The 26,660-nt window shown below is 39.7% G+C and overlaps 1 protein-coding gene across 1 annotated transcript in view; it reads right to left on the reverse strand.

Moving 5' to 3' along the window:
• The window catches only part of TDRD9 (tudor domain containing 9), a 2,841,455-nt gene that overhangs the window by 1,813,851 nt on the left and 1,000,944 nt on the right, over positions 1-26,660 (reverse strand). Inside the window, exon 22 of the mRNA XM_044074496.1 lies at positions 26,142-26,249. Within this exon, the coding sequence (XP_043930431.1) occupies positions 26,142-26,249 (108 nt within the window). The remainder of the gene's footprint in view (positions 1-26,141; positions 26,250-26,660) is intronic.

The following is a 26,660-nucleotide window of genomic DNA, read 5'->3' on the forward strand; positions in this document are numbered from 1 at the left end:
CTCCAAAGACTCAAGCTAGTTTTTCAAGTGACCCTTGAGAAATGCTGCTTGAGAGGGTTGGGCCTATCTGGGAATACCTTACCCCATTCCCTGTTTCCAGCTGCCTTGGCATTGCTGACCTCAGTACAGTGCTGCACTGTCCTATCATATGCCTGCAACCCTAAGCTCCACCATAGTAATTTGGGATTTTGCTGGCTTGCTTCCTACAGCCAAAGATCCCCCTCAGACTCCTATTGCCAACACTTAGCACCAGGGCCTCATTAATATGGTAAGGTTTCATCATGTTAACATTGTAAAATTTGTGCCCCTACATTCTGCCTAGTAGTTCTATCATGCAGTTAACATCACTGACCTTCCTTACCAATTTGAAGGGTTCCTCCCAAGCTGCATACAACTTGTGTCTGGCAGGAATTAGATAAATAACCTGCTGCATTATAGCATACTCTCTAGCTTGAGCACTCCTGTCATACTGGACCTTTCTGCTATTGGGCTTCTGCCAAGTTCTCCTGGGCCAAGCCCATGCGTTCCCTGAGCCTTGTCCTGAGGTTTAAGACTTATACCACAACAGGCTCCTTGTGGGAATTCACTCACCCTCCCACTCATCACATATCCAATCTAGAGGTCCCCCTCACCCTAGGCCTATACAGCAACTCAAAAGTTGAAAAACCTGTGCATTCCCGGGGCATCTCTCTGTAAGCAATATTTGTCCAACTCTCTCTTAAACTGGTCTGCAAATGCCCATATAGCATGGTCTTCAGTGTAGAGTTTAAACTCTCAACAAGACCATTAGTCTGGGGATGGTAGGGGGTGGTCCTCAGCTGCTTCAACCCACAGTGCTTCCACAGATAAGCCAGCAGGTCTGACATAAAACTGGCACAACTGTCGGTCAGTATTTCTTTTAGGAAATCTACCCTGTTGAAAATCTTTAACAAAGCATTTGCCACCTTTTCTGCTTCAGTGGAGGACAGAGCCACCATCTCAGGGTATCTGGTAGCATAATCTCCTACCACTAGGATATACTTTTTTCCTTGCGGAATTTGGGGTACTCAGAAGCCCAAAAATATCCATAGCTAACCTTTGAAATGGCTCCTCAATCACAGGCAAAGGCATCAAATGAGTCTTCACCTTGTCTCCTGCCTTACCTACCCTTTGGCACTGCTTACAGGTCCAGCAGTATCTTGTTACTGTTAAATATCTCTGAAAATTCCAGGCCAATAGAAGTTCTGCATAATCGTTAATGTTTTTGAAAGCATGCAAGTTTTTTTCCACATCTGGGAGGGGAGCAGAAAAATACAGACAGCATAAGTGTAATTGGGGACACAGGGTGTAACATGTGCTTTAGCATGTGTAACCTTAATTTTAGATTAGGTAATGTGTGGAGCTGCAGCCACCTATTTGGGCCAATTGTCCCTAACCGCAGGTTTAAACAAACAATGTGCATAGCTTTGTATACTTGACCTAATTTAATAAGAATGAGTGGGTGTTAAAATGCATTTAGGTTTTTTTTTTTTTTTTTGAGTTTTCATTAAAGCAAAAAGTCTTGGAAAAGGTGACATATAATCAAATTGAGACAAGAAACAAATGCATAAAAGATCAGCCTGCTAAACTGTGTGTGCATGTAAGACAGTTGGCAATACATATTCAAAAGAGCTGTCACGGGGGCATGGCCAAGATGAGCACAGAGTAGCAGCTTTTCTTATCAGCTCTGCCTTTACAGAACTTTATTGACAGGAAATATTGATATAAACTTCCCTAATAATAGTTTTTTTTATTTTAATTAATTCTTTAAAATATATATTCAGGTAGTATATAAAAAATTTCAAGTAGATTTTAAGTCTTCCTGTCAAAGTTACACTTGGAAGTGCTACAGTAAAAGAACAGGATGAGCTTCTCTAAATCTTGTCATCAAGAGACAACTATAAAAAAAAGAACTACAGTCATTACTAACTACTATTCAGGAACTAAGTGTCAAGATAGACAAAATGGATATAAAAATTGACAGTTTCAAAGAAAAGTGTTCTCACCAAATGGACATTCTACATGAAGATTTATTGCAACAGAGGAATCAGATTTCAGGAATGGAAACTGCATTAAGTGATATGGATAACAGAATTTAGGAGAGTGAACATAATGTTGAGTTCCTGTTAAAGCAAAATTCTCTTCTTCAGACAAAGGTTGATGACCTTGAGAACAGGTCCCGTAGGAATAATGTGAGAATTTTTGGCTTACTGGATAACATAGAGGGAAATAATATGGAAATTTGTTTTATCTTCCTGGTTGCCTGAAGTACTTGAACTGCCGGAGGCTCTTTCATATGGTATTGAAATAACCCATAGATCAATGGTGACATCTAAAAACACCAAGAGTAATTATACTAAATCTGTTATTGTAAAGTTCCTACCAGCCCATGATAAGGAAATGGTACTAAAGACTGCATGGGCAAAATCCCCAATCAAACTGAAGACAATATTATATGCTTTGATAATGACTATTCTTCAGTATTATCAAAAAGGAAAATTTTCTTGCCTTTAGTCAGAGAACTAAAAAAGAAAATAAAAACCCATTTGCTTTTTCCTGCAAGACTGAAAATATTTTATCAAGATGGTTTTAAAATTTTTGGCGACCTAGACAGTGCAATAACGTATATAAAATCTAACAACATACTGGAAAAAGTAGATGAAATGGAGTGGGCCAGTCCTAGTCTTCAAAGGAATGCTGAGAACAACACTTGGAAAACATTTGACCCTAAAAAAAAAAAAATCAAAAGATGAATCATAACAAGTTATCTGCACTTGATTCACTCAGTTGGGGAAATGAAACCAGACATCCAGGTGAGCTTATGGTATTATATTTAATATAATGTAAATTGGTTAACTAAATAGTAGTCTATTTTGTTTTGTAGAATAGTGTGTTGGGATTTTTTTTTTTTCATTTGTACTATTGGTTTAAGATTAATTAACTTAATGTTTATTGGTTTGATTCCCATGGGTGCAGTGATTCTCCTGTCTCGGATATCTATGCTTTTGAATGTCTTGTAGTGGTGCTTATCAATAGGGGGTGTATTCGTTTATCTTGATTTTGGTTCTTATAGTGGTTGGAAAACTTTTATTTAGTTATAATTGCTGTATTTGTATTTTAGTTGATTTATGGTTAATTGTTTGATAAAGGAATCTTGCATGTTGGCCTGATGTATAGTTGCAGAATTGCTATGCTACTGATTGTACTTCTGACCCGGGATGTAAGTGGCAGTGTGGCTGGTGTAATGGTAAGGCTTTGTTGTTGTTTCCGAGTTGTTGGTGTGTTTATTTGGAGGCTCTGGTTTGGTGCTCTAGCACTGTAGAGACATGTGTGGTGTTGTTTGTGTTAATTGTATGTTTTGGTGCCTGTGTGCTTTGGTCGGAGATTAACCGGAGAGTCTGGTTGATAGTGTGGTGAAGCTTTGCTTGATAGCTGTCATTGCTTCGTGTTGTGTATGCAAGGTTTTTTTTTTCCTTCTTTCTCATCTCTCTCGGTATAGAGGGAGTCTCGAGACATTGCCTTATATGCAGTTAATAAGAAGTTATGTACTCACCATAACCTTCCATCTGAGTAGGTAAACTTCATTTGTCAGCAACCTATGTGTTATCGGATCCATATCGGATCCGAACCGGCAGTTTCCAGCAGCTAAGATCCGAGCTCCAAGCTCCTCCCCCTTACCCATAACTCCCTGCCATCCCTTCCTGACCTCAGATCGAGTTTGCCTAAAACAAGACTTGCAATTGCAACCTGCCTAGGGTAAACTGGGTACAACCTACAGAGAAGCAGGAACACCAAAAAAAAAAAATCCGAAGAGGACAGGGGGAAGGAGGGAGGGACGGTTGCTGACAAATGAAGTTTACTTACTCAGATGGAACGTTATGGTGAGCACATAACTTCTTAATCTGAAGTAGTGAAGTTCATTTGTACATCAACATATGGGACAGAGTCCCCAGCTACCTGAATCTTGGGAGGCCCTCAAGGAAGGATGTTCCAGAGCACTGCGGAGCCAAAGGATGTTCTCCCTCTGGAAACCAAATCTAACCTGTAGTGGTTTATAAAAGTGTGAGATGAGGCCCATGTGGCAGCCTAGCAAATGTCATCCAACAAAACTCTAGCTCGAAAAGCAGCAGAGGTAGAAACAGACAGAGTTGAATGGGCATGGACTCCCTGAGGAGCAGGCCTGCCAGAACTCTCATAAGCCAAGAGAATACACTGAGAAATCCACCTGGATGGTGTGACTTTAGAAACAGCTTTCCCTAGACTGGATCTAGCAAAGGACACAAATAACTGATCTGAACGTCTATAACCAGTTGTCCTGTGCAGGTAAAAATCTCAACTGTCTATGTACACCCAAAGAGTGTAATATGGATTCGCCCTTATTTTGGTAATTAGGGAAGAAGACTGGCAAATTAATGGACTGATTAATATTAGCTTCGGAAGCAATTTTGGGGAGAAAGGAGAGATTGGTCCCGAGGAATACCCTATCCTTGTGGAAAATCAAGTACGGAGGCTTGGCACAAAGGGCTTGAAGTTCGGAAACCCTTTTTGCCGACGTGATAGCGACAAGAAAGGCCATTTTCCAGGACAAGAACTTGAGATCTACCGAGGCAGCAGGCTCAAAGGGGGGAGCTGTTAAGGCCTGGAGCACCAGTGGTAAGTCCCACAGAGGGATCACCTCTTTGACTGGAGGCCTTAGTAGGAAGGTGCCCTTTAAAAAGGCCTTACATAATCTGGATGAAGTCAGAGAGCCAAGATCACATCCAACGTGGTAATGAGCGATAGCCGCCAACTGTACTTTGACTGTGGAAGAGCTGGCACCTTTATCAAACAGTCCCGACAGAAAATCCAGGACAGCTGGTAACGGAGCTGTGAAAGGATCTAGGTTCTGATGTTCAGCCCAAATAGAAAAACGTTTCCATTTGCTACGATAAACCTTCCTAGTAGACGGCTTGTGGGCCGCCACTAGGATCGCTTTGACCTGGGAAGAGATACCGGGAGTCCGAACTAACAGTGGAACTGGATCAACCAAGCTGTGAGCTTGAGGTTGTCCAGGTTCGGGATTGGTAGGCCCAGGGGGTGAGATATTAGATCCGGACGGAGATCTAGAATCCAGGGGGGGATTCACTAGATGAGACCACAGATAAGGGAACCATGCCTGACGAGGCCAGAATGGGGCAATGAGGATTATCGTGCACCCCAACCGTCTGGCTTTCTGCAGAAATTTGAGCAACAGGGGAAGGGGCGGATAAGCATGGAGACGACTGGGAGGCCAAAGCATGCACCAGAGCGTCTCGTGGTGATTCCCCGGGTGAGGGAATTAGAGCGAAGTAGGTGTCACACTTCATGTTTGAAGGAGAGGCAAAAAGATTGCAACAAGGTTGGCCCCATTTGGAGAAGATCTGCTTCGCTACATTGGAATTCAGAGACCAATCGTACGGGGAGAGGATGGTGAGACTCAGTCTGTCCGCTAGGATATTGGACTGACCCGGAATGTGCGTCGCTACGAGAAAGCAGTTGGTGGAAATCGCCCATTCCCAAACTCTCACGGCCTCTCGACAAAGTGGATAGGACCTGGTTCCCCCTTCTTTGTTGATATACCAAACGACAGACATGTCCGTCTGGATCGCAATCGTCCCGACGGGAAGAAGGCTCTGAAGTGCTTGCAACTCTAACAGCACCGCCCTCATCTCCAGGACATTGATATGCAGTGAGGTCTCTGTCTGGTTCCACGCGCCTTGGACGGTTCTGCCGCAACAATGCCCCCCCCCCCCCCACCTGAGATGAGAGGCGTCCGTGGTCACAGTGGCTAGGGGAGGGGACATAGAAAAGGGGCACCCCTTTTGGAGGTCCGAAGACCGGAGCCACCATAAGAGGGCACTCCTGCAAACCCTGCTGAGAGGGACAGGATGGCTTAGGGGAAAACGTATTAAGGACCATTGGACTTGGAGTGTCCATTGTAGAATTCTCATATTTAGGCGCACCATGGGAAGGAGAGTGATGGTAGCCACCATCGAGCCTAGGGCCCTCATGGACCAGTTCTGCCGGAGGGGTCGGACAATGAAGAATGGCCTGCACATGTAGTTTTAGGGATCGCAACCGGTCCGGGGTTAAGAAAACTAAGAGCTGGTTTGTGTCTACCCTGGCTCCGATAAAATCTATGACCTGAGTTGGGAGCAGGGAGGACTTCCCAGCGTTAATTGTGATCCCCAGCCGGGGAGTTAAGCAAAGGAAGAAGTTCCTGGCTGTGCAGAGTAGATGCCATATGGGGGCGGTCAGGAGCCAGTCGTCCAGGTACGGAAAGACCTGAATTCCCTGGAGTCTCAGGTGGGCCGCTACTACTGCTAATACCTTGGTAAACACCCCTGGGGGCTGTGGTGAGACCAAAGGGGAGGACCCTGAACTGATAGTGACTGGCTCCTAGCCGGAAGCGGAGAAACCTCCTGGATCGTCTGTCCATTAAGATGTGGTAGTACGCATCCTTGAGGTCTGTGGAGCACATCCAGTCGTTCTCCTGCAAAAGGGGGAGAATGGATTGAAGAGTGACCAACCGGAACTTTTCTTTGGCTATTGCCAGGTTCAATAGAGATAAGTCGAGGATTGGCCTTAAGTCCCCCGTCTTTTTTGGCATCAAGAAGAACCTGGAGTAAAAGCCCGATCCATACTGGACTGGGGGGACGTGCTGGATCGCTCCTTTTTCTAGCAGCTGTTGAATTTCTGTAGCTGCGGCCTCCCTCTGATCGGATGGGACATCGGGGAGGAATCTGGGTCTGAGAGGGGGGATGGAGAAACGGAATCACATAGCCTCTGGATATTATCCAAAGCACCCAGCGGTCTGTCGTGATAGACTTACAAGTTGCTAGGTGCTTCGAGAAACACCCCCCCCCCCCGACTGCCTCCAGAGTGGAGAAATCGGGTAACCCCTCAGGGTTGCTGCGTGGGCCGATCAGAGAAAGGTTCTCCGGACCCAAAGTTCTTCGGGCCCCCTCTGCCTCTAGGGAGGCGTCCACTCTGTCCTCCTCTGCTTCTGAAGGACGGGGAGTCCGGAGCAAAATGGGATTGCTGAGACTTTCGGAACCACATCTTCTTCTGTCCCTTTTGGTTCTTCGAGAAGGACCTCTGGAGAGCAGAGAAGTGGACTCCGACGGCAGACAACGTCTTCCCGTCTTTCTCGCTCTGGACTAAGGTATCGCGCACGGTCTTGCCAAAAAGAGCAGAACCATCAAAAGGGGCATTAGCGAATGACACCTTGAAGGGTTCCGCAAAATCACAGTGGCGGAGCCAGGCCTGTCACCTTAGTACGACGCCCGCTCCGCTAGCTCTAGCGGCCCCCTCCATAGCATGGGACAGCAGCCGCATAGAGGTATTGGAAATCGACCTGAGAGTGGCCATTCGGGTAGAGTACACCTGTTTGTCCTCTGCCGACATGGACTCTGGGGGTGACCCGGCGTATTCTTTGAAAAGTTCCCGCTGGAGCCGTACGACATGTGCCATGTAGTTCAGCGACCTTATGGAGAAGGTGGCTGAAGCAAACATCCGCTTCCCCAAAAAGTCCATCGCCCGGGACTCCTTGTCAGAGGGATGGACCGAGGGACTCTCTTGGGCCAGTTCCCTCTTAGTGGCCACTGCCACCAACATGGCATCTACAAGGGTTCCCTTGCTCCAATGAGATCTGTCCAAAGGCAGGCTGAGAATTCTGTCAGGCCTCTTAGGGACGGGCTCCACAGTGTCCGGCTCCTTCTAAGCCCTGGTAGTGATCAGATCTACCAGGGGATCGGGCGGACGGGACACCCAAGAGGTAGACAGGCCTGCTTCAAACGCCTCCAGGAACACGGACTCGTCCGAGGAAGGCTTTGGGGCAGACCCCCCCCGATCCTGAGCATCTCCATGATGTCTCCAACTAAGACGTCTTCGGGGGGGGGGGCGATCTTGGGGAGCCTTCCCCTTCCTCCAAGTCCGTGTCCTCAGTCAAGGACTCGAGGGAGTCCAAGTGCCTCCTTTTGCACTTGTGCTTGTGGGGGACCTCCTCAGGGGGGCTGTCTGAGGAGGCCTCACCAGCCAAATCTTGTTCCAACAACGGAACTACCTGGGACATCAGAGCAGGCTGTCTCTGGGGCTGGGTGATGGAAGTCGGACCCATCTGCAAGGGAGTGCAGGGTGGAGCCGTAGCTGAGGCGGGGGGCCTGCATTCCATCAATAGAACCATCTCTACCACGTCGAATGCCAAAGGAGAGCCGCTCTCCCTAGGATCCGAGAGCCGACTCTCCCTCGGATCAGACAGGCAGATCGGGGCCGAAGCCGCCTGATCCAAAGGGCCAGTATGCTCCGACCTAGTCAGAGCCGAAGGCACACTGACCGCCTCGGATCCGAAGCTCAGCTCTCGGCTCTGACAGCTAGGATCCATAGAAAAGGGACCTGACAGGCTCGAGAGTACTGTCGGCCCCGAAGTACCCGAGACTACCGGTGCCGACAACCCCCTGGCTCCATCACTACTCGGCTCCGAAGACCCCGAGCCCGGGAAGCGGGTCAGGGAAGGAGCTATCGGGGTGAAAAAAGGGGTCGAGCCCCCCCCCCCCGGAGGGAGGGGAAGGCAGGAGTACTCCCATCTGCAGCTGGGCCTGGAGGAACCTTCTCATCATCCAGTCCAAGTCTGCATCCATCAGGCTTCTGGTCGACCTGGAAGAGGCCACCGAGGCGGGACGGGAAGAGACCCGCTTGGCCGGCGGGGCCGACACAGAGATCTCGGCCCGCCGCTTGTGTTTCACGCGGCGCTTCTCCCTCCTAGCTTCCCTTTCCTCCTTGCCAGAAGAGGGAGGTTGAGTCCCGGCCAGAGGAAGGGAAGGGTCCGTGGATGCTGCCGCAGCCGCGGCAGGAGCCACGGAGGGGCCGGAGGACGGAGCAGAGTCCGGTGGCAGAAGTCCCGCCAGGATCAGCTTCGACCTCCGGTCCCTGATAGCCCTGGGGTTGAACGCTGCACAAACAGTACAGCCAGAAGAAAGGTGTTCAACCCCAAAGCATAAAATGCACTGAGTGTGGCCATCAGCCGGGGAAAGCTTATGGCCACACTCTGTACATTTAGAAAAGAATGTCTTGGAAGCCTCCGACATTCAATTAAAAACACAAGCACTAGGCCCCAAGACCACACACACACACACACACACACACACACACACACACACACACACCCTAGCACTCTAAAATTCAAGGGGGAGGGAACGCAAAACCCGTGGGAACTCTCTAAAACTAAACTAGTTCCAACACTCAAAAATCACTCAAACTTTAGAAGGTTTAAAGAAAAAAGGAAGGATTTTTCTCACAAGACTCTGAAAAACTCATACGCTCAAGATCAAGCTGCTGTCCAAACCATGGCAAAGTAGATCTGAGGTCAGGAAGGGATGTCAGGGAGTTATGGGTAAGGGGAGGAGCTCGGATCTTAGCTGCTGGAATCTGCCGGTTCGGATCCGATATGGATCTGATAACCCATAGGTTGATGCACAAATGAAGTTAACTACTTCAGATGTAATGTTTTACTTACTATTTCCCGCCGGAACTTTGAAAGCTTTATCTTCATGATGAACTCATGACTGTGGTATCCATCGCGGCTGGAAAGCTCGGAGCTTTCTTAAAACGTCATCATGAAGGCATCGGAAGTAAATTGATCTTCTGATCCTCACCGGGAAGCTACTGAATCAAATTTGTTTCCTCATACAGCATACGGAAAGAAGATATAACTAGATTACTACTTTCAACTTATTGTAAGACATTATATGCAATAATCTCTTAAATAAATACGGATTATACTATGCATGTAGCCTAAATACTTTTTCTGATCATCATAGGTATTCTTGAGCCTTATCTACTTATATACGAATAGTATTCTCATAAAATATTTGCTTTATGCATGACAAGGGTGCCGATATCTTGATGAAAAATACTAGTTATGATTTGTGCATTTTTGGAAGATTTAATAACGCTATAAGCTGTTTATATGCTTGTGTTCCATGTACATTTATTATAACTACTGACTTGCTGAGAAAATATTCATGAAGCATTTATCAAAATGTTAAATGTATAGATGTATATAATAGGTTATTATTTTATTAATGCATTTGTGTAACAGGCTGATAGGGATGTACCACATAGGCAGCAATAATATTGCAAGGACAGGTGCATTAAAAATAGTTAGATCTGTTTATCATTAGAAAATGTGAAATTTTCATCTTTTGTTTTGTTAATGAAATAGCTTTTCAAAATTCAAAGATAGTATAAGCTATAACTGAATAATAAAAAGCTCATTATATTTAAATAAGGCCTTTATATAGTATACAGGAGCTATTTAAGCACCTTGCTTCTTTGAACTAATATGACCTTTTCACTAATTTTGAGTATGGTGATGGACCCTTTGAGGTAACTCAAATTAATGCAATGAATGGAAGATCAGACTTTTAAGGTTTATTAGTCACTCTTCTATGACAGACTGCACCGGGGTGTTTGGTTATAAGAAAACTAGCAGGATGTTGTTGGTTTTACTTCTTGATAAGTAATCACTATATTTGGTTTCTGGCAAAGAAATGCAGTGTTCATTAACAATCAGTATGTTAGTTGATAGTAAAATCACTTTTATTAGCATCTTATTTATTAGCTGCCAATGTTAGTGGTTATTGAAGGCCCTTAGGTGATTCATTTACAACTATGTCCCAGTTAGCTGATCACCTATGGCAGTACTATATATCACACTTCAGCCTTTATTAGCCATATTTCGGTAATAAAATAATGCTATAGTCTCTTTTTAAGGTTCTTATCAAATGTGATTACTTTAAAACAGAAGAGTGAACTAATAGATCATAGTAGTTCTTAACCTACTACCTAATGTAAGAAAATTCTATACTTTATTGCTAAGATGTAGCAGTCATCAATTTACTAATTGACACAACATTATATCTATATATTTGGTTCATACAAAAATTGTTTATGTTATTGATGAGAAGCCTTATTTTTATAGTTATGACTACAGACATTTATGCAGGTGCTGATTGGATGCTGCTTTTGATAGCAGGTCGATTTGAGTGATTGATGTCATTCGAGTTAGGAGTTTTAAACTCCAGAGGGGTTTGGGTTGGTTATTTTGTTTCATGTTTATGTTATAAATATTTTCTAACAACTTTTCAGATGTTCATATCTTATGTAGTAGGAAACAACCTTAATTTTAAGAATATGATACTCTTACACTATGTTTGTTCTAATGATCATAATAGTATTCCTATTAGATATATTCTTGTGTATTTCTTAGATCAGTATGTTTATATTTACATCATTTAATTTTCAATGACTACACTAAAAGGTATATCAGTTAACATTAATGGTTTAAATAATCCTAATAAAAGGAGGAATTTAACTAGATATCTTAAGTTACATAAATCCCAGTTAGTATTTTTACAAGAAACTCACTTAATAACAGAGGATATATTCAGACTTGAATCTAAAACATAAGATTTTAGTAAGTTCTGAACATACTAAGAAAAAGAGAGGAGTAGCTATCCTATGGAACAGCATAATGCCTTTTCCTAAAATAATAGATACATATAAGGATAATAAAGGAATGTTTTGTGCAGTCACCATAGAAATAAACAGTAACATTTCACATTGATCAACATATATTGGATCCCAGGGATAGGGATAAACACAGTGAAACAACATCTAGATCAAATTGTACCATTCTCTAAAGGGAACATTATTTTGGCAGGAGATTTCAATTGCATTCTAGATTACAAAGACTCTAGTACTAATGGGAATAGAAGAATATCTACATCTAAATTATTAAAAGGGTTTTCAGATACTTATTTTTTGAAAGATATAAATTATTTTGCAGATGCTACTTCTTTGTTTTACACCTTTTTTTCTCATAGACATAACTCATACTCGAGGATAGACAGAGTTTTTATTTCTAATAATTGAACAGATTCCTTAAACAAATCAGCAGTGATTTCATGTCCTTTATCAGATCATAATTCTATAATTTTTGAAGTGGTAGTCAATCCAATATTCATATAAAAAGGATCCCAGTTTATATCACAAAATTAAAAGATTTTAATGATTTCATTTCTACAGAAGTACATAATTTTTTAGAACATTATATCAGAAATTTACATATGGGATGCCCAAACAGCTTATCTATATGGTAGGATATTGAATTGGTACAACAACAAAAAAGAAAGCTTGGGATAAAGAGCTGCAAGATATACAATGTAAATTAGACACTTTAAAACTTAGTAATATGGGTGATAAAGATATATCAGATAAAAGAAAAAATAAACATGTTAAATAATAAATATCTAAAATATTAAAACATAAAACTATGATCAATATAGAAAAATTAAAGTTTATAAATTTCTCTTCTAACCCTAAATCCTTAAAAATTCTTGCTAATAAAATGAAAAGATTAAATAGATTTAATCATATTAATGAAATATTCTCCTCTAAAAAAGGAAAAATAGTATCGGAAATTGCTAACATATTAACTGAATTTAGAGAGTTTTTTATAAACATCAACCAAACAACTACTGAAATTAACTCTAAAGAGGAAATAAAAACATTTATTAATAAATACACTAAAACAAGACTTTTAGAGGAACAAGGGATGTCTATTGATAAACAGATATCTTTCAAAGAACTTCAAACTCATTACCAAATTAAAGCAAAATAAAGCACCAGGTAATGACGGCATCATTCCTGAAATTTACAAATTACTACCTATAAATGCTCTAAAATTGCTTTATAAAGCATTTAATCTTGTTCAGGACAAAAACATAATTCCACCTTCTTGGAAATACACTTTTATTTCTCCTATTTTAAAATCTAACAAAGATCCCTCTAAGTGTACCTCCTATAGACCCATCTCCCTATTAAACACCGATTACAAATTATTTATGCCCATTTATGCAGAAAGGCTTAAAACACTTTTACCCAAATTAGTTGATAGTGATCAAACAGGGTTTATAATAAAGAGAACTTCATATAACATTAAAAGATTAACTTTAATTGATTTGGTGAAAAATCTTAAAACAAATTTAACCCTAGTTAGTTTAGATATAAATTGTGCTTTCAACTCAGTTACATGGGAATATCTGTTCACTCTATTAAAGGAATTAAATTTCTCCAATAATTTTATCAATCTTATCACGCTGTTATATGAAGGTAGCCAAGCTTATGTTAAAATTGGTACTACTACATCTCAAAATATACCAATAGTAAAAGGTACAAAGCAATGGTGTCCTTTATCCCCTCTTTTATTTTCATTAGTTATGGAACCATGGGCAAATTTAATAAGACATGATACAGATATTGAAGGATACAAGTTAAACCCCACTATATCATCTACAATACAAATGTTTGCAGATGACATATTGATTACAATTGGGAGTAGAAGGGAATCTATATAAAAAACTTTTTAAAACGTGGAATAATTTCAAAAAAATTCCGGCGTTACTTTTAATAATAATAAAACACAGATTCTTTTAACAGGTTCAAAAATATACAATATACCAGATGAATATAATGAATATATAGCTCAGTCTCAACAAATAGCATATTTAGGTATAATTATTACTAACAATATTAAAGATACCATTCAAATAAATTATAATAAAAGTCTATTACAGATAGAAAATTTAATAAATAAATGGAACAAATTACCCTTTTCTATGGATGATAAACTTTTAATAATAAAGATGATCCTTCTCCCCAAAATCTTATATATAATTCAATCTTTATCTATAACTCCTTCTTACCAAATAATAAAAAAAAAACTAATTCAATGATTCAGAATTTTTTGTGGTTACCAAATAAGCCAAGGATTGCATTAACATACCATATGTATAACTGGAATAATGGGGGTATAGCCTTACCAAATTTAGAAATGTATTCAATTTCATCAGTATTCAATGCAATCTCTCATCTCATTGATGTGGAATACACTGCTAAGTGGAAAGAGTTTATAGAGGTATTGTCACAAAATACCAAAGATATAAATAGTTCCTATAAGCTAAATATAATTAATTCATTTATTTGGAGGTTAAAAGATTATATTTCTGAATTTTCTTCTTTGAGTTTTAACTCTAAGTATATAGTTTTTCTTTTAAAATCATTTAAAATTTTATATTTAAATATAATATATATAAGGATTGGCTTTGTTACTCTTCCCTATAGCCTACACACACATATCTATTTTCTTTTCAGATTATACAAAATGTCTATATTTCAGCAAAAGCATTTAACATTTTGGCACTGAATAATGATAAATAATTAGATAAAATCCAATAGTTTACTCTTGGAAGAGTATAAACTTGATTCTTGTTTATGGTTAGAGCTTCAAGAAGCTAGACAATATGCATTAAATAAATTGGATTCTATGTCTCCTATAATTAGGAAGAAAATTCCCAAGCTAATACAATATATGATTTTATCAGTTTTGCATAAATTTCCTGCTAATAACAAGTTATCAAACATTTATAGGGCAATTAAATATGATTTAGATACACATTCAGATAATTATTGGAAATATTTTTTTTTAATTAATAATAATCCCCCTTCTGAGAAAGACCAACTAAATATTTTACAATCAGCAAGTATGACTACTTCTTCTTTAAAATGGAAATTATTCACATGGAGATTTTTAAATAGAACATTTATCACTCCTCATAATATTAAGTATATTTTCTAAAAGGAATATAACATGGAGATATAATATTGAACTGAATGCTGACTGGTCTTATATGTTTTATAATTGTATATATTATAGAAAATTTTGGGATGATATCAATAATTTGTAGCAAACAATTTTTACTGATAATTTCTTTATATCTAAATCACTTATAGGTTCATAGGTTCATACTAGGCTATCTGCCCGAGGGCATTTATAAGCCTAGCCCATAGTTTTGTGGCTTACGCCATCCCTTTAGTTTGGAGAAACTATGCCCATTATTTTGCTGTGCCTCTGTCGAGCAGTGACACTGAGGTAACCCCTGGGGTGTATCTGCGATCTCCCATCCATTGGTCAAGATTCCTCTTGAACAAGGCCAGCGAGGTGCTCTGCCTCACATAAACCGGGATTTTGTTCCACAGCATAGGGAGTCTTTGGGTGATGAATCTATCCCTCCAGCACGTCCTATTAATAACCGTGTCGAGGTTTAAGTCTCCCGCCCTTGTGGCTCTGAGGGATCTAGATTTTTTGAGATGAAGCATGTTCATCAAATCTGGGTTTGACATGGCCTTGTATGTCAGGCATATGTCACCTCTGAGCAAGCGGTAAGCAACTGAATATAACTGGAGTTCTTTCAGTCGGGCAGCATAAGACAGATTTTTGAGACCCTTTATCCTTTTGGTGAGGAACTTTGTGGCCTCTCCAGCTGCTGCAAGTGTCGGGTCAGATACATTGCGAATGGGGCATTGTACTCGATCATTGGTCTGATGAGTGATGAGTATAGGGAGACTATGACTTCCCTTGATCTAGATGTGAATCCCTTCATGATAAGGTGGGCAATGTAGAAGGTCTTCCTAACTACTTTAGCAATATGAGTGTCGAATGAAAGGCTACTGTCAACCTGGGTTCCCAGGTCCCTAATAACTTCTTCTGTGTTCAGGGGATTGCCACCAATATGGTAGCTAGGGGTAACCTTATTTTTCCCGAAGGGTATGACTATGCATTTCTTGGCATTTAACTTTAGGCCATGGCTCTGGCACCAGTTATCCGTTTCTGTGAGACCCTTCTGAAGGATATCTGTGTTGGATGTGTTTTCAACTACGGCGCCCAGTTTGCAGTCATCTGCAAACTTAGTCAGCCATAACCCTCCTGTGTTTGCTTGTACTTCAGAAAAGTAGATGCCAAACAAGAGTGGGCCCAGGACTGAGCCCTGTGGGACACCACTTGTGACATGCTTTGAGTCTGACATGGCGCCAGCAACTCTGACCCTGTGGGTTCTGTCACTCAGCCAGTTTGCAACCCATCTTGTAATGTATGGGTTTACATTTAAGTTGATGAGTTTTTCAATGATACCCGAGTGAGGTATTGTATCAAAAGCCTTCGCCAGGTCTAGGTAGGCTGTATGGACTGCCTTTCCCTCGTCAATGGCCTTGGTGACTGTTTCGAAAAAGTCAATCAAGTTTAAAAGGCATGATCTGCCTTTGACAAAGCCAAACTGGGTTGGATCCAAAGTCTGCAAGTTCCCTATGTCTTTATTTATGAGATCCATTATGATCCTCTCCATGGCTTTGCAGATAAGGCTTGTCAAGCTAATGGGACGGTAATTTCCAGGGTCGGTGGAGGCACCGCCTTTGTGGAGTGGGACCACAGTCGCTGCGCCACTCCTGGAGTGCGTATCCGGAGGTGAGACTAAGATTAAACAGCTGTCCTAACTGTGGGTTTAATTCCTCGTTGAGTTCATGGAGCACACAGCCGGGGACACCATCAGGTCCCATGGATGCTGTGTTCTTTGCCTTGGAGAGAGCAGTTCTCACCTGGGCGTTAGAGATGTTTGGGGGCTACAATCATTTGGTATAGATATCTCTCCTTTAGGGGGGGGGAGAAGTTTGCACTGAACCTGTCAGCCAGTATGTTGGCAATGTCTGTAGGATCAGTAATCTTCACATCATTTTGAACTAATTCTGAGCATATCTGGGAGTTTCCTCCTAGGTTTCTGACATAGCTAAAGAATGCCTTATGGTTGTCTTTAGAGTCCTTAGCTATTTTTTTCTCAAAATTAGCTTTGGATGATTTTATGAGAGCTCTTAGCTTTTTACTTATAGTGATCAGCGGTGTCTTACCTTTTAAGGATTTTGCTCTATCTTGTAGTAGCTTTCTCCTTTTGTTGTAGAGTTTGTTTATGGCTGGGGTCCACCAGACTGGACGCTTGCCTTTGGTACAAAGAGTCTTTGTTTTGCTTGGGATTGCCTGATCCATGCAGCCCTGCAGGTGCTGGTAGAAGGCATTTGTAAGTGATTCAGCGGTTTGAGTAATGTTAACCGCCGGCTCAGGGGCCTTAAAGGAGACCACACTAGTCTTTAGAAGTGTGAAGTCGGCTTTCGAGAAGTTCTTTACTGTGGTCTTTTTCATTTCGGTGGGGGATGAGGACCTCCAGCGAGATTAGTTTGTGATCAGATCTCACCAGTGAGGGGTATACTTCCGGCGTTGAACATTGTGCTCCCATGTTCGTGATGATGAGATCAAGTATGTTTTCTCCTCTTGTGGGGATGGTGACTAGTTGTTCCATGGCATTTGAGTTTATGAATTCCAGGAACATTTGGGCTAGAGTGTTTGGGCTTGAGGCTTGAGTAGTGTTCCCAGTCTATATTAGGGTAGTTGAAGTCACCTAGTATGATGGTGTTCGGATTGTTTTATTTTTTTGTTTTATTTAATTTAACTGTATCTTTCTGTTCTATTTCTTCCCAGTTTTTAAACTCCATTTTCATTTTAGCCCACTCACTAGCTATCCCTACTGAAGAATTTAATCTTCCCTTATAATTCTTGAATAGTTTCCGCTACTCATTCCTTAAATTCCCCTTAAGTTTTTGTTTTTTTTTGTTTTATTTAATACTCCTGTTCCTAACTGTGTAAAAGAGAATAAGTACCCTTTGGTTTGGTCTATACTATCTATAGCTACAAAAACAATCACTAAGAATTGGAAATCTAGTACAGCACCTACATTTTTGGAATTTAAAAATATACTCCTTCAAACGTGTAATTTGGAAATGTGAACTATTAAATCTAGATCATCTAGGAATAATACATTGTATAATTCATGGAATATCATCTATGAACTTCTAGAAAAATAGTTTATTAATTTATGTAAACAGATGATTTTTTATTAATCCTACAGCTACATTAAGAAATTTTTTTTGCATGATGAACGTCTTTGTACATAGTTTAGTTACACTGGTTTATATATTAGAAGTTTTTTTTTTATTTTCTTGTTTTTTTAACTTTAAAGAAAAAATGTTATGATTTCATGGAAATATCTGTTCATTTTAATAATTATTTAATAAAATTCTTTGAAAAAAAAAAGATGTCACATTTAATAGGTGGAAGCAATAGCTTTCTATTGTAATTACTACTCTCCACATTATCTTAGAATGTAGAGAGTCTTACAGGTACAGAAAAAAGAGCGAGTATTGAATTATATTGAGAAATGTAGGGTGCAAACAACAATACTGCAGGAGACGCATCTAAATAGAAATTAGCAAGTGAATTTGACAAAACGAATTTCATTATGGATATTCAGTAGAACATCAGGTTCAAAGGAAAAGGAGAATATTAATATTAACTGTCAGAGGAAAAGACAATAATGGTGGGTTTGTGGTAATAAGGTGCTACTGGCAAGGGAGGATCATTACGCAATCATGGATTTATATTCCACCAAAAACTGCTACCATGAAGCTTGAGAAAATTTGGGAAAAATTATCAGCTTTCAGCAAAAATATGACTTATAGGTGTAACTGTAACTTGGTTTGCAACAGTGAGGATGCATCAGGGGAAAACAGAAGAAAAATAAGATAGATTTCTGAAGAAATTTATGGAAAATATTTACTGAAGATGTGAATTCAGTACTAGGAACCCTGACAGAATTTACATATTCCCCAAGGTACAATAACAGGCCTAGACTGGATAAAAATATTTGACAGGAGCATGTGCATTTAATTGAAAGCTTCGACACAACTAAACTATTTCAGCTCATGCAGCGATAAAAGAAGATAACAATATACGATAATGCCAAAAAAATAAGAGACTTGCATTTTCCTACTTACCAGTTAAGAGAGGAATTTAAGGAATGAGTAGCGGAAACTATTCAAGAATTATAAGGGAAGATTAAATTCTTCAGTAGGGATAGCTAGTGAGTGGGCTAAAATGAAAATGGAGTTTAAAAACTGGGAAGAAATAGAACAGAAAGATACAGTTAAGAAGAATGGGAATTATTTAGAGGGGCTATCAAAGGTTAAAGTACTGCAGAATAAGGAGAATCTCAAAGAAGAAGAGTAATTGCAGCAATATGGAGTAAGGGTGTATAGAAAGATTGCTGTTAACTATTGTTTGTATCTACACAGTACAAAATTGTTCAGCACATTGACTTATGCAACAAACTAGAAAGGGCTGTTGCCAAACTTAGGAAGCCTATGACAAGAAAGATAACTAGAGATGCGACAGTGATATTAAGAGATAAGTTGGAAATTTTATGAACATTTGGATAAATGTGAAAACCAAGAAAAATCACAAATAGAAGTATCTATGGAAGACAGTTTTGCTAAGGTTAGAGGAAGATGAGGCTCAACAACTAATGATTAAGATAGGAGGATACGAGAAACACTGTGATGCCTAATCAGTCTCCAGGAAAACATGGTATTATTGTAGAAGTTTAGAAGTTAGGAGGGAAGAAAGTGATAAAGATCTGGAAGGTTTTCTTTAATACTATTTTAAAAGGAGAGTGAGCACCAGCATCTTGGAAGAAAGCTGTGGTTGCTATATTACCCAAACAGGGTAAAGACCTAGCATCATACAGACCCATTTCTACTTTAAACCATAATTTTTAAGTGCTTTCCTCTAGCTAAGAGAATGACAAAAATGTTTTGTGCAGGGGAGGCAAACATTAATAGAACAATGATGATCCAAAGGGAAGTACAGCGTAAGACAATGCTGCTGCTGTTTGTAGGCCTTGATGCAGAGAAAACATTATATAGAGTAAGCTGGGATTTTAGGAGTAGAGCAATGGAAACATTTGGATTCCCTGATAAAACACAAGTAATTAGGAGGACATATGAAGGATAGGAATAAATAAAAAACTAAGGAAAGAGGGCTTCTCACCGATAAGCTGTGTTTAAACAGAGGAACCAGGCAGGGGTGCCCTCTTTCCTCTGTTTTTCATTTTATATTTAGAGTCACTGGCAAAGAAAATAAGGTACTCAGAAATTAAATTATATAAATGGCAATCAAGATATTTGCAAATTATATTTTATACTTGATAAATCCAGAAAATGACATTTTGGTGACATTGAACATTTCGGACTGTTTCAAGTCTTTTGGGGATATATAATTAATGAAGATAAAACAAAGGCTGCGGCAGTAAATTATGAAACTCATACATTATTCAGCAATATATTACGGGGAAAAAAATAAGTATTTAGGTGTGTGGATTAAAAATGATTCTGTTATGGCAGCCAAGGATATGTGAGAATAGACTAAACAAAGGTAGTGCAATAACTGACAAACTAGAAGCTCTTGTTTATTGATATGGAGAATAAGATAAAATTAAAGGAACTAAAAACATTTACACACTTACTATGCACAGTTCAGGCATATTTTTATCCACCAGAGAAGTTGTGGAAAACAAAGAGTTGAAGGAATTTATTTCGGAAGGGAAGACTGAGAGTTAAAATGGATAAGCTGATAATCCACATATAATATGATTAACGGATTTGTATGGATATTTTAGCGCTATGCAGTTAAGGCTCGCATACATAACTCAAACAGAATGTTCTAAATCAATGTGGAAAGTGATGATAATGAAGCAGGGGTATGTTTAAGACATGAGAGAGAGAGAGAGAGAGAGAGAAGGATTTTGGATACAGATCCTCAAGGAGAACAGAAGTACACATTATTATATTCATAAAAACTGCATCAAGTATTCTAATAACAATTCCACACAGCAATAAACAGACTAAATTTTGCCAACAGAGGTGACTGCAACTAGGGGTAAAGGAAAATACTAAGAGAGCTAGAATTTACTGGAGAAAACTGCCAAATGACCCATGATATTAGAAGCAAATAAACAGAGAGGGAAGGTAACAGAGTGGGATGAGGCCAAGCAGAAGTTTGGACTGCAAGTTATAGAGATTTTGCCTTCCCTACCAGAAACTGAAATCAGAATACAGGCAAAGAGAAGGGGATGGTGGAGTTTTAAGTGAAAGAGCTCTGGGAGGGTTTTTTGTCCAGTCTAGAAAAGGGGGATAATTAATAAGACATATAAAATACACTGCCTGGTAACTATAAGAATCAATCAGAAAAGTTAAAAAAAGCTTGGGAAGAGGGATTGGAAAAGCAATTTACAAAGGAACAATGGAAGGATATATGTATGACTCCAAAATATGCAACACAGTCCAGAAGGTTTAGAATTTTTTGTTTAGAAGTGTTTGCAAAGGTATTTTTAATACCCCAGGCAGATGCTTTTATCTCAGGTAGACAGCAAATGCTGGAGGTGTGATGGAGATTATAATGAGTTGGCAGAACTACCCCAACACAGTACTCTGTCATAAATATTGAGGGGAGCAAATGGCTGTAACTAAGGAACTGATTCTTTTATGGTGGCACACAGGATCTGAACTGCATGGACATGATAAAGCCTTTTTAAATTTAATGCCACTGCATGCCAAAAAAGCAATTAAGACAAAAATCAAAATCTAAACCAGCTGTAACTGAAGTATTAAATATTGTTAAACAGATAAAAGAAGTGGGAAGTGAGATCTTTAAAAAAAATGGAGGGAGCAATTATATAGAAATAAATGGAAAATGTGAGAACAACAGATACAGAATAATGATGAGAAAGTGTGAGGTTTAAGACAAGGCAAGAAATGAGCCATTTATGGTATATGTTGGAGTGAATTACAATTATAAATAACAAAAACATACATATAATGTGTAATGCATGAAAAAGTATTGGTAAGTTTTTTCTTTTCAATGTATGTGTACCTATGCTTTAAGCGATAACTTCCCTTTGAATCTGACAGTCTGCCCACTAGTTTCAACTCTGCTGCCTGTCTTTTAGCACTAGGCCTCCGAAGACAGTGTACTAACTACATTATGCTCACAAACAATTAAACTAATAACTATGGCTGTGAGAGGTGTAAAAACTTAATAAAAACGGAGGCTTCCATCTCACATACCAAATGAGCTTCATACACCTCCACCACAATCATTCTCTAATCACACCAAAATGACTTATGCGGAGGGTGTGAAACAAAAAAAAAAAAAAAAAAAAAACACTATCGACTTCTCCTAGAAATAAGGTCAAGTCTCAGCAAAAATCAGGTTACCCATCCTTCTCAAGAATACCTAGCACAAATGGAGACTTTGATAAACACTTCAACTCTACCACTCTGAATCGCAGCAACAGAAAGGAAATGCTTTAGTAATAGGGAACTCTACTGCAAGGCACACTGACTTGTAACTCAAGGCTGGATGAAAAGAGGGCTACATCAAGTTGTCTTTCAGAAGCCAGAATCTCTTACATTAGGTTCCTTAGCACCTCCTGGTAATTATGAATACAACATGGCAGTGGTGCATGTAAGTGTCAATGTCTTGGGATGTAAACCCTAAAAGACATGCAGTGAGACGCATCAGAACTTTTCATGTATGTTACGAATGCAGGTAAAACACTGGTTCTAAGTGGAATCCTTACTTCACTTCAAATGATGCCTAGTTACAAAGATTATTTGTTTCAACAGTTGGTCAAACAACTGGTGCCAATCCAGGGTGACCAGTGTATGTCAGCATGAGATGAGATGAGATGCTCAACATTCTTTGCCAAGGACTGCCTGCAAGTGTTATACCAATGCTTCTACACACTGTCTAAAATATTGACAGCCCCCTCCATGCCCTTAATAATCAAGGCGCAGTTGATGGACCTTCCATATTAAATAATCCATCATCAGTTCAGCAAATAGATCACATTAAGGTGGCTCTCCTCAACACCAGAATACTAAACAATAGTCTGATCTTGAAGCATGTCTGCATTCTGAAAATATCAGTGTCTGTGTAATCACAGAGACTTGTTTTAAATATAAAGGGAGCACCGCTCCCAATTAAAATATTGACACTAGAAATACTGATTGTAAATGCAATACAAGTTTAAAAAAAAAAAAATCAAAAATGCAGGAAGAGAGCAAAACTTAACTACTACTATTCTTTTTTGCAAGTGGCAAGACCCCTGCAGCCTTAAACCTATATACACTGGCATACATCACCTTACCACAAGAGAAAAGGGAATATTCCATGAAATGGCCATCTCGGATTTAGTATGTAAAAGTTTTTTCAGCCATTCAGACCCAGTTTGTCAGGACTTGCTCTAGCAGGTCCCGACATTTCGAAAAGTTACCAGGCAGCACTCCTTCCATACCTAGGTTTTGCACTTTTCATGTCTTCAGACCCAATGGCAATTATGATGGAGTCTCTACTTGTCAAGGAACATATTGCCTCTAGGAAGATCCCTAAGGATCCACAAACTGAAGTCACTGAACTACAGTTCACTCTAGATATGATTTTCAGCTAATAGCATGTCAAAGAACAATTTGTCTCCTGATGACCACGTAAGATTCCCTCAGTGCTGAAAGTAATCTTCCTATTAGCAAAATTTCCAGTATTTTGGGAGACAAGTTAACAGGATATGCCCAAGAATTACTAGACTTTCTATACAAAATTTCCCTTGAGTAGCTGTTAAACCTACTATGGGACACAGCATAACTGATCCAATTTGTACAAATATGGTAACATCTTGCACTACTCTCCTCTAGAATCTCCTTCCACATTCAAATCCAATCACAAATTCACCTTCTGATTTAGGTTCCCAAAGCCTCAATTTACCAACTTCAACCCCTTTTAGTATAAAGTATCAAAAATTCACTTATGACTGCACCACCCCTGACCTTGATACAGCAGTAAGCTTCACTAAGAAGTTCTACACCCATTTAGAAAAATGCTTACAGCTGTCAGTTCCTACCAGAGCAAGCATCACAGTAAATTCAAAAACAAGCCATCCTGGTGGTCCATCACCATAAATCTCTACAACAAATGAAATCTTAAAATTATACAGTACATCCAAAACCCCTCATATCTCAAGGGAAATATCAAAAAGATTGGGGAAAAAACCCCACCATCAGGTCTACTAAAGGAGCACATTAACGTAGACTGATCTTTGAAAACAAATGCAACTAAATCCTTCATTAGCTATGAGAGAAAAAGATACAGTGCCCTAAATTGCTCAGAACTTGCTCATAATGAGGCCTCCTTTTCTGACCCAATACACACCACATCTTTGGAAACAATTTTAGTGTCTGTTTCACTCCCAAAGCCCTGAAATACCCGAATCCCTTACTCTCCCAACATTCTCTAAAGATCATTTAGTGACAGTAATAACAAAGATCAAAGATAATTCATCCATGGGACCACGACAATATACCTGGCTGCCTAATTAACATGTTAAACAAGTCTTTGCTGACCCACTCCTTATGGTGTTTAATCTAAATTTAACTACTAGTTTTGTCCCCAGTGAGCGGTGCACTGCAATGATGATGCCTCTCCACAAGGGCAGCCTTAAAACAAATCCCGGCAACTGCAGACATAACAGCTTAGACACTTCAACTGAAAAGCCAAGGAATGTATTACAACGGTCCTCAAAAAACTACGAGGAAAGACTTATTAGACATGACCCCCAACAGTTTGGCTTTGTAATAGTAGAGCCTGTTTACTGAATTTGGTAAACTTCTTCAAAAGGGTTATAGAGCCCGTAGGCAATGACACAGTGCACATGGCATAAAATAACCTGGCCAAAGTCTTCATCATTCACCATTCTGACATTATACAGAAGCTAAACACTAAAAAAAAAATCAACCTATATGTGTTAAGATGATAGTAAACCTGCTGAAACTCAAAACCCACACAGTGTAAGTTGCAAGTGCCCATTAAGAAAGTATTTCAATGACCAGAGGTATCTCGTAAAGCTTGGTGGTAAAACCCTTCACATTTACTTCTCAGATCTTCAAGCAAACAGCCAAATCCTCTGGGTAACAAAGTTTGTAGACAACTGCAAACTGGGGTTTGTTAAGTCACTCTCTAAAACCCAAATGCTCCAGAATGAGCTCGCCCACAGAAACTGCTAGGGCATTAAATGGGCTCAAAGAAATGGATAAAAAGCACAGTAGTGCCACTGTTGGTAGAAAACCCCTCTCCTCATCAAAGTGTATAGAACGCACACCACTTCAAAATGAAAATGTAGTCAGAGACCCAGAAACTTGGGTTAATTCCCTCTCTTTTGATTATCTGACACTGACAGGAAATCCTTTTGTTTAGCATAGCTAAACGCCAAAGGAATTTCATCAAGGTCTAAAGAGCTTAGCGCTCTCATAGTCAGCACTGATCTAACCAATTGTCAAGTACCACTCCCCTTTCATTTCCCTCTCCCTAAACATCCCAATTACAAAAAACTCCAAAGGTTCCTAATTAAAAAAGATCATAGGCCTAAAGTCCGTGAGCTGTCAAGACACAAAGCTCTCTTTATTGAGTCTTGTAAACGTCAGAGGAGGAAAATATCTGCCCTGCTTACCATACCAGAGACCCAGATGATGTACCTCTGCAAGTCCAATGGCTCACACCAATACCAGCACCAGGGACTTTATTTTTTGGAACATCTTTATTAATATCACATACCACGTAGAGACAAGATACATACACAAATTAGGAGTACACTGGTCAACCACAAAGGCAACTTTCTGTGGGATTTACTGCACATCAGCAAACTACACACTGATGACTGCCATGGCTGAGACTTAAGGCCAGAAGTATCACAAAATTCAGAGAGATGTAGTTACAATTGCTCTATCCACTTATTCTAAAGAAAAATTCCTTATTAACAATGGGCACAAATACTCTTACCTATATAGTACTTTTAGCACTAATATGAAGCAGGTCAAAATCATCAACCTAACAATATTGTCAAGTTTTGCTCTGAACACCAGCAAAGACAACTACTAGAATACAGCAGATGTTACAGAGTTCTGTTTCATCCGTTTCTGTGAATTGTACAGATAAAAAGGCACAAAATACATTGCCCTGGGTGAAGTGAAATGCAGTACAATCACACCCTTGTGCAGGATGCTTTGCTCCTCCATTACTAACCCCTGAGGCTGCACCACTTTCAGGGGTGGAGTAGCGACAGTGAAAATTCATGCAAATAAGTTAATAAATACGGACTCAGTGACATACCTAGTTACAAAATGCAGGCCAATAGTACAAGAGATACAGTAATATGCAACTGTACAATCATGCAGGGTCATTATAAATTAAAAAATGGATACAAATTACATTTTTCACATACCACAACAGTAGTCTTAGGATCCTTGCAACACAGTTCTTTTGAAGCCATTTCCTCATCACCTCGGCTAAACATGAAGTAATTTGGGTAGAAAGCACCTGCCAACACAAACTTTTGAAAAGGCATTCAGTAAATTCACAAGCCGAAAAAAAATGGACTCAAGCACTACTCTCCAAACAAGAAGTTTACGTTACTTACCATAAAACAATGTCAAAAAATCCTAGTAAGCATGTAGAATAAGCAAAAATATTAGCTGCATCACATCTATTGTGAAAGCTAGCTGCACATCATCTCGGAAAAGTAACACACATTCTTACCTTATCAATATATCCATAAAGGGACCCCTCTTTGAAGAGTCAATGAACTGGGTTCATCCTCTACCATTCACAGTTTGTCCTCTCGCCCCCCCCCCCCCCCACACACACACACACAAGCCTTTGTGTATGTTTATCGGTGCATGTTGTGACACCAGTGACACCATTCATTGACAATAATTATGTCAAGATCCTTTACCCCCCCCTT

This window comes from Protopterus annectens, chromosome 6.part0 (assembly GCF_019279795.1).
Source record: "Protopterus annectens isolate FY-2018-M chromosome 6.part0, PAN1.0, whole genome shotgun sequence".
Lineage (NCBI taxonomy): Eukaryota > Metazoa > Chordata > Ceratodontiformes > Protopteridae > Protopterus > Protopterus annectens.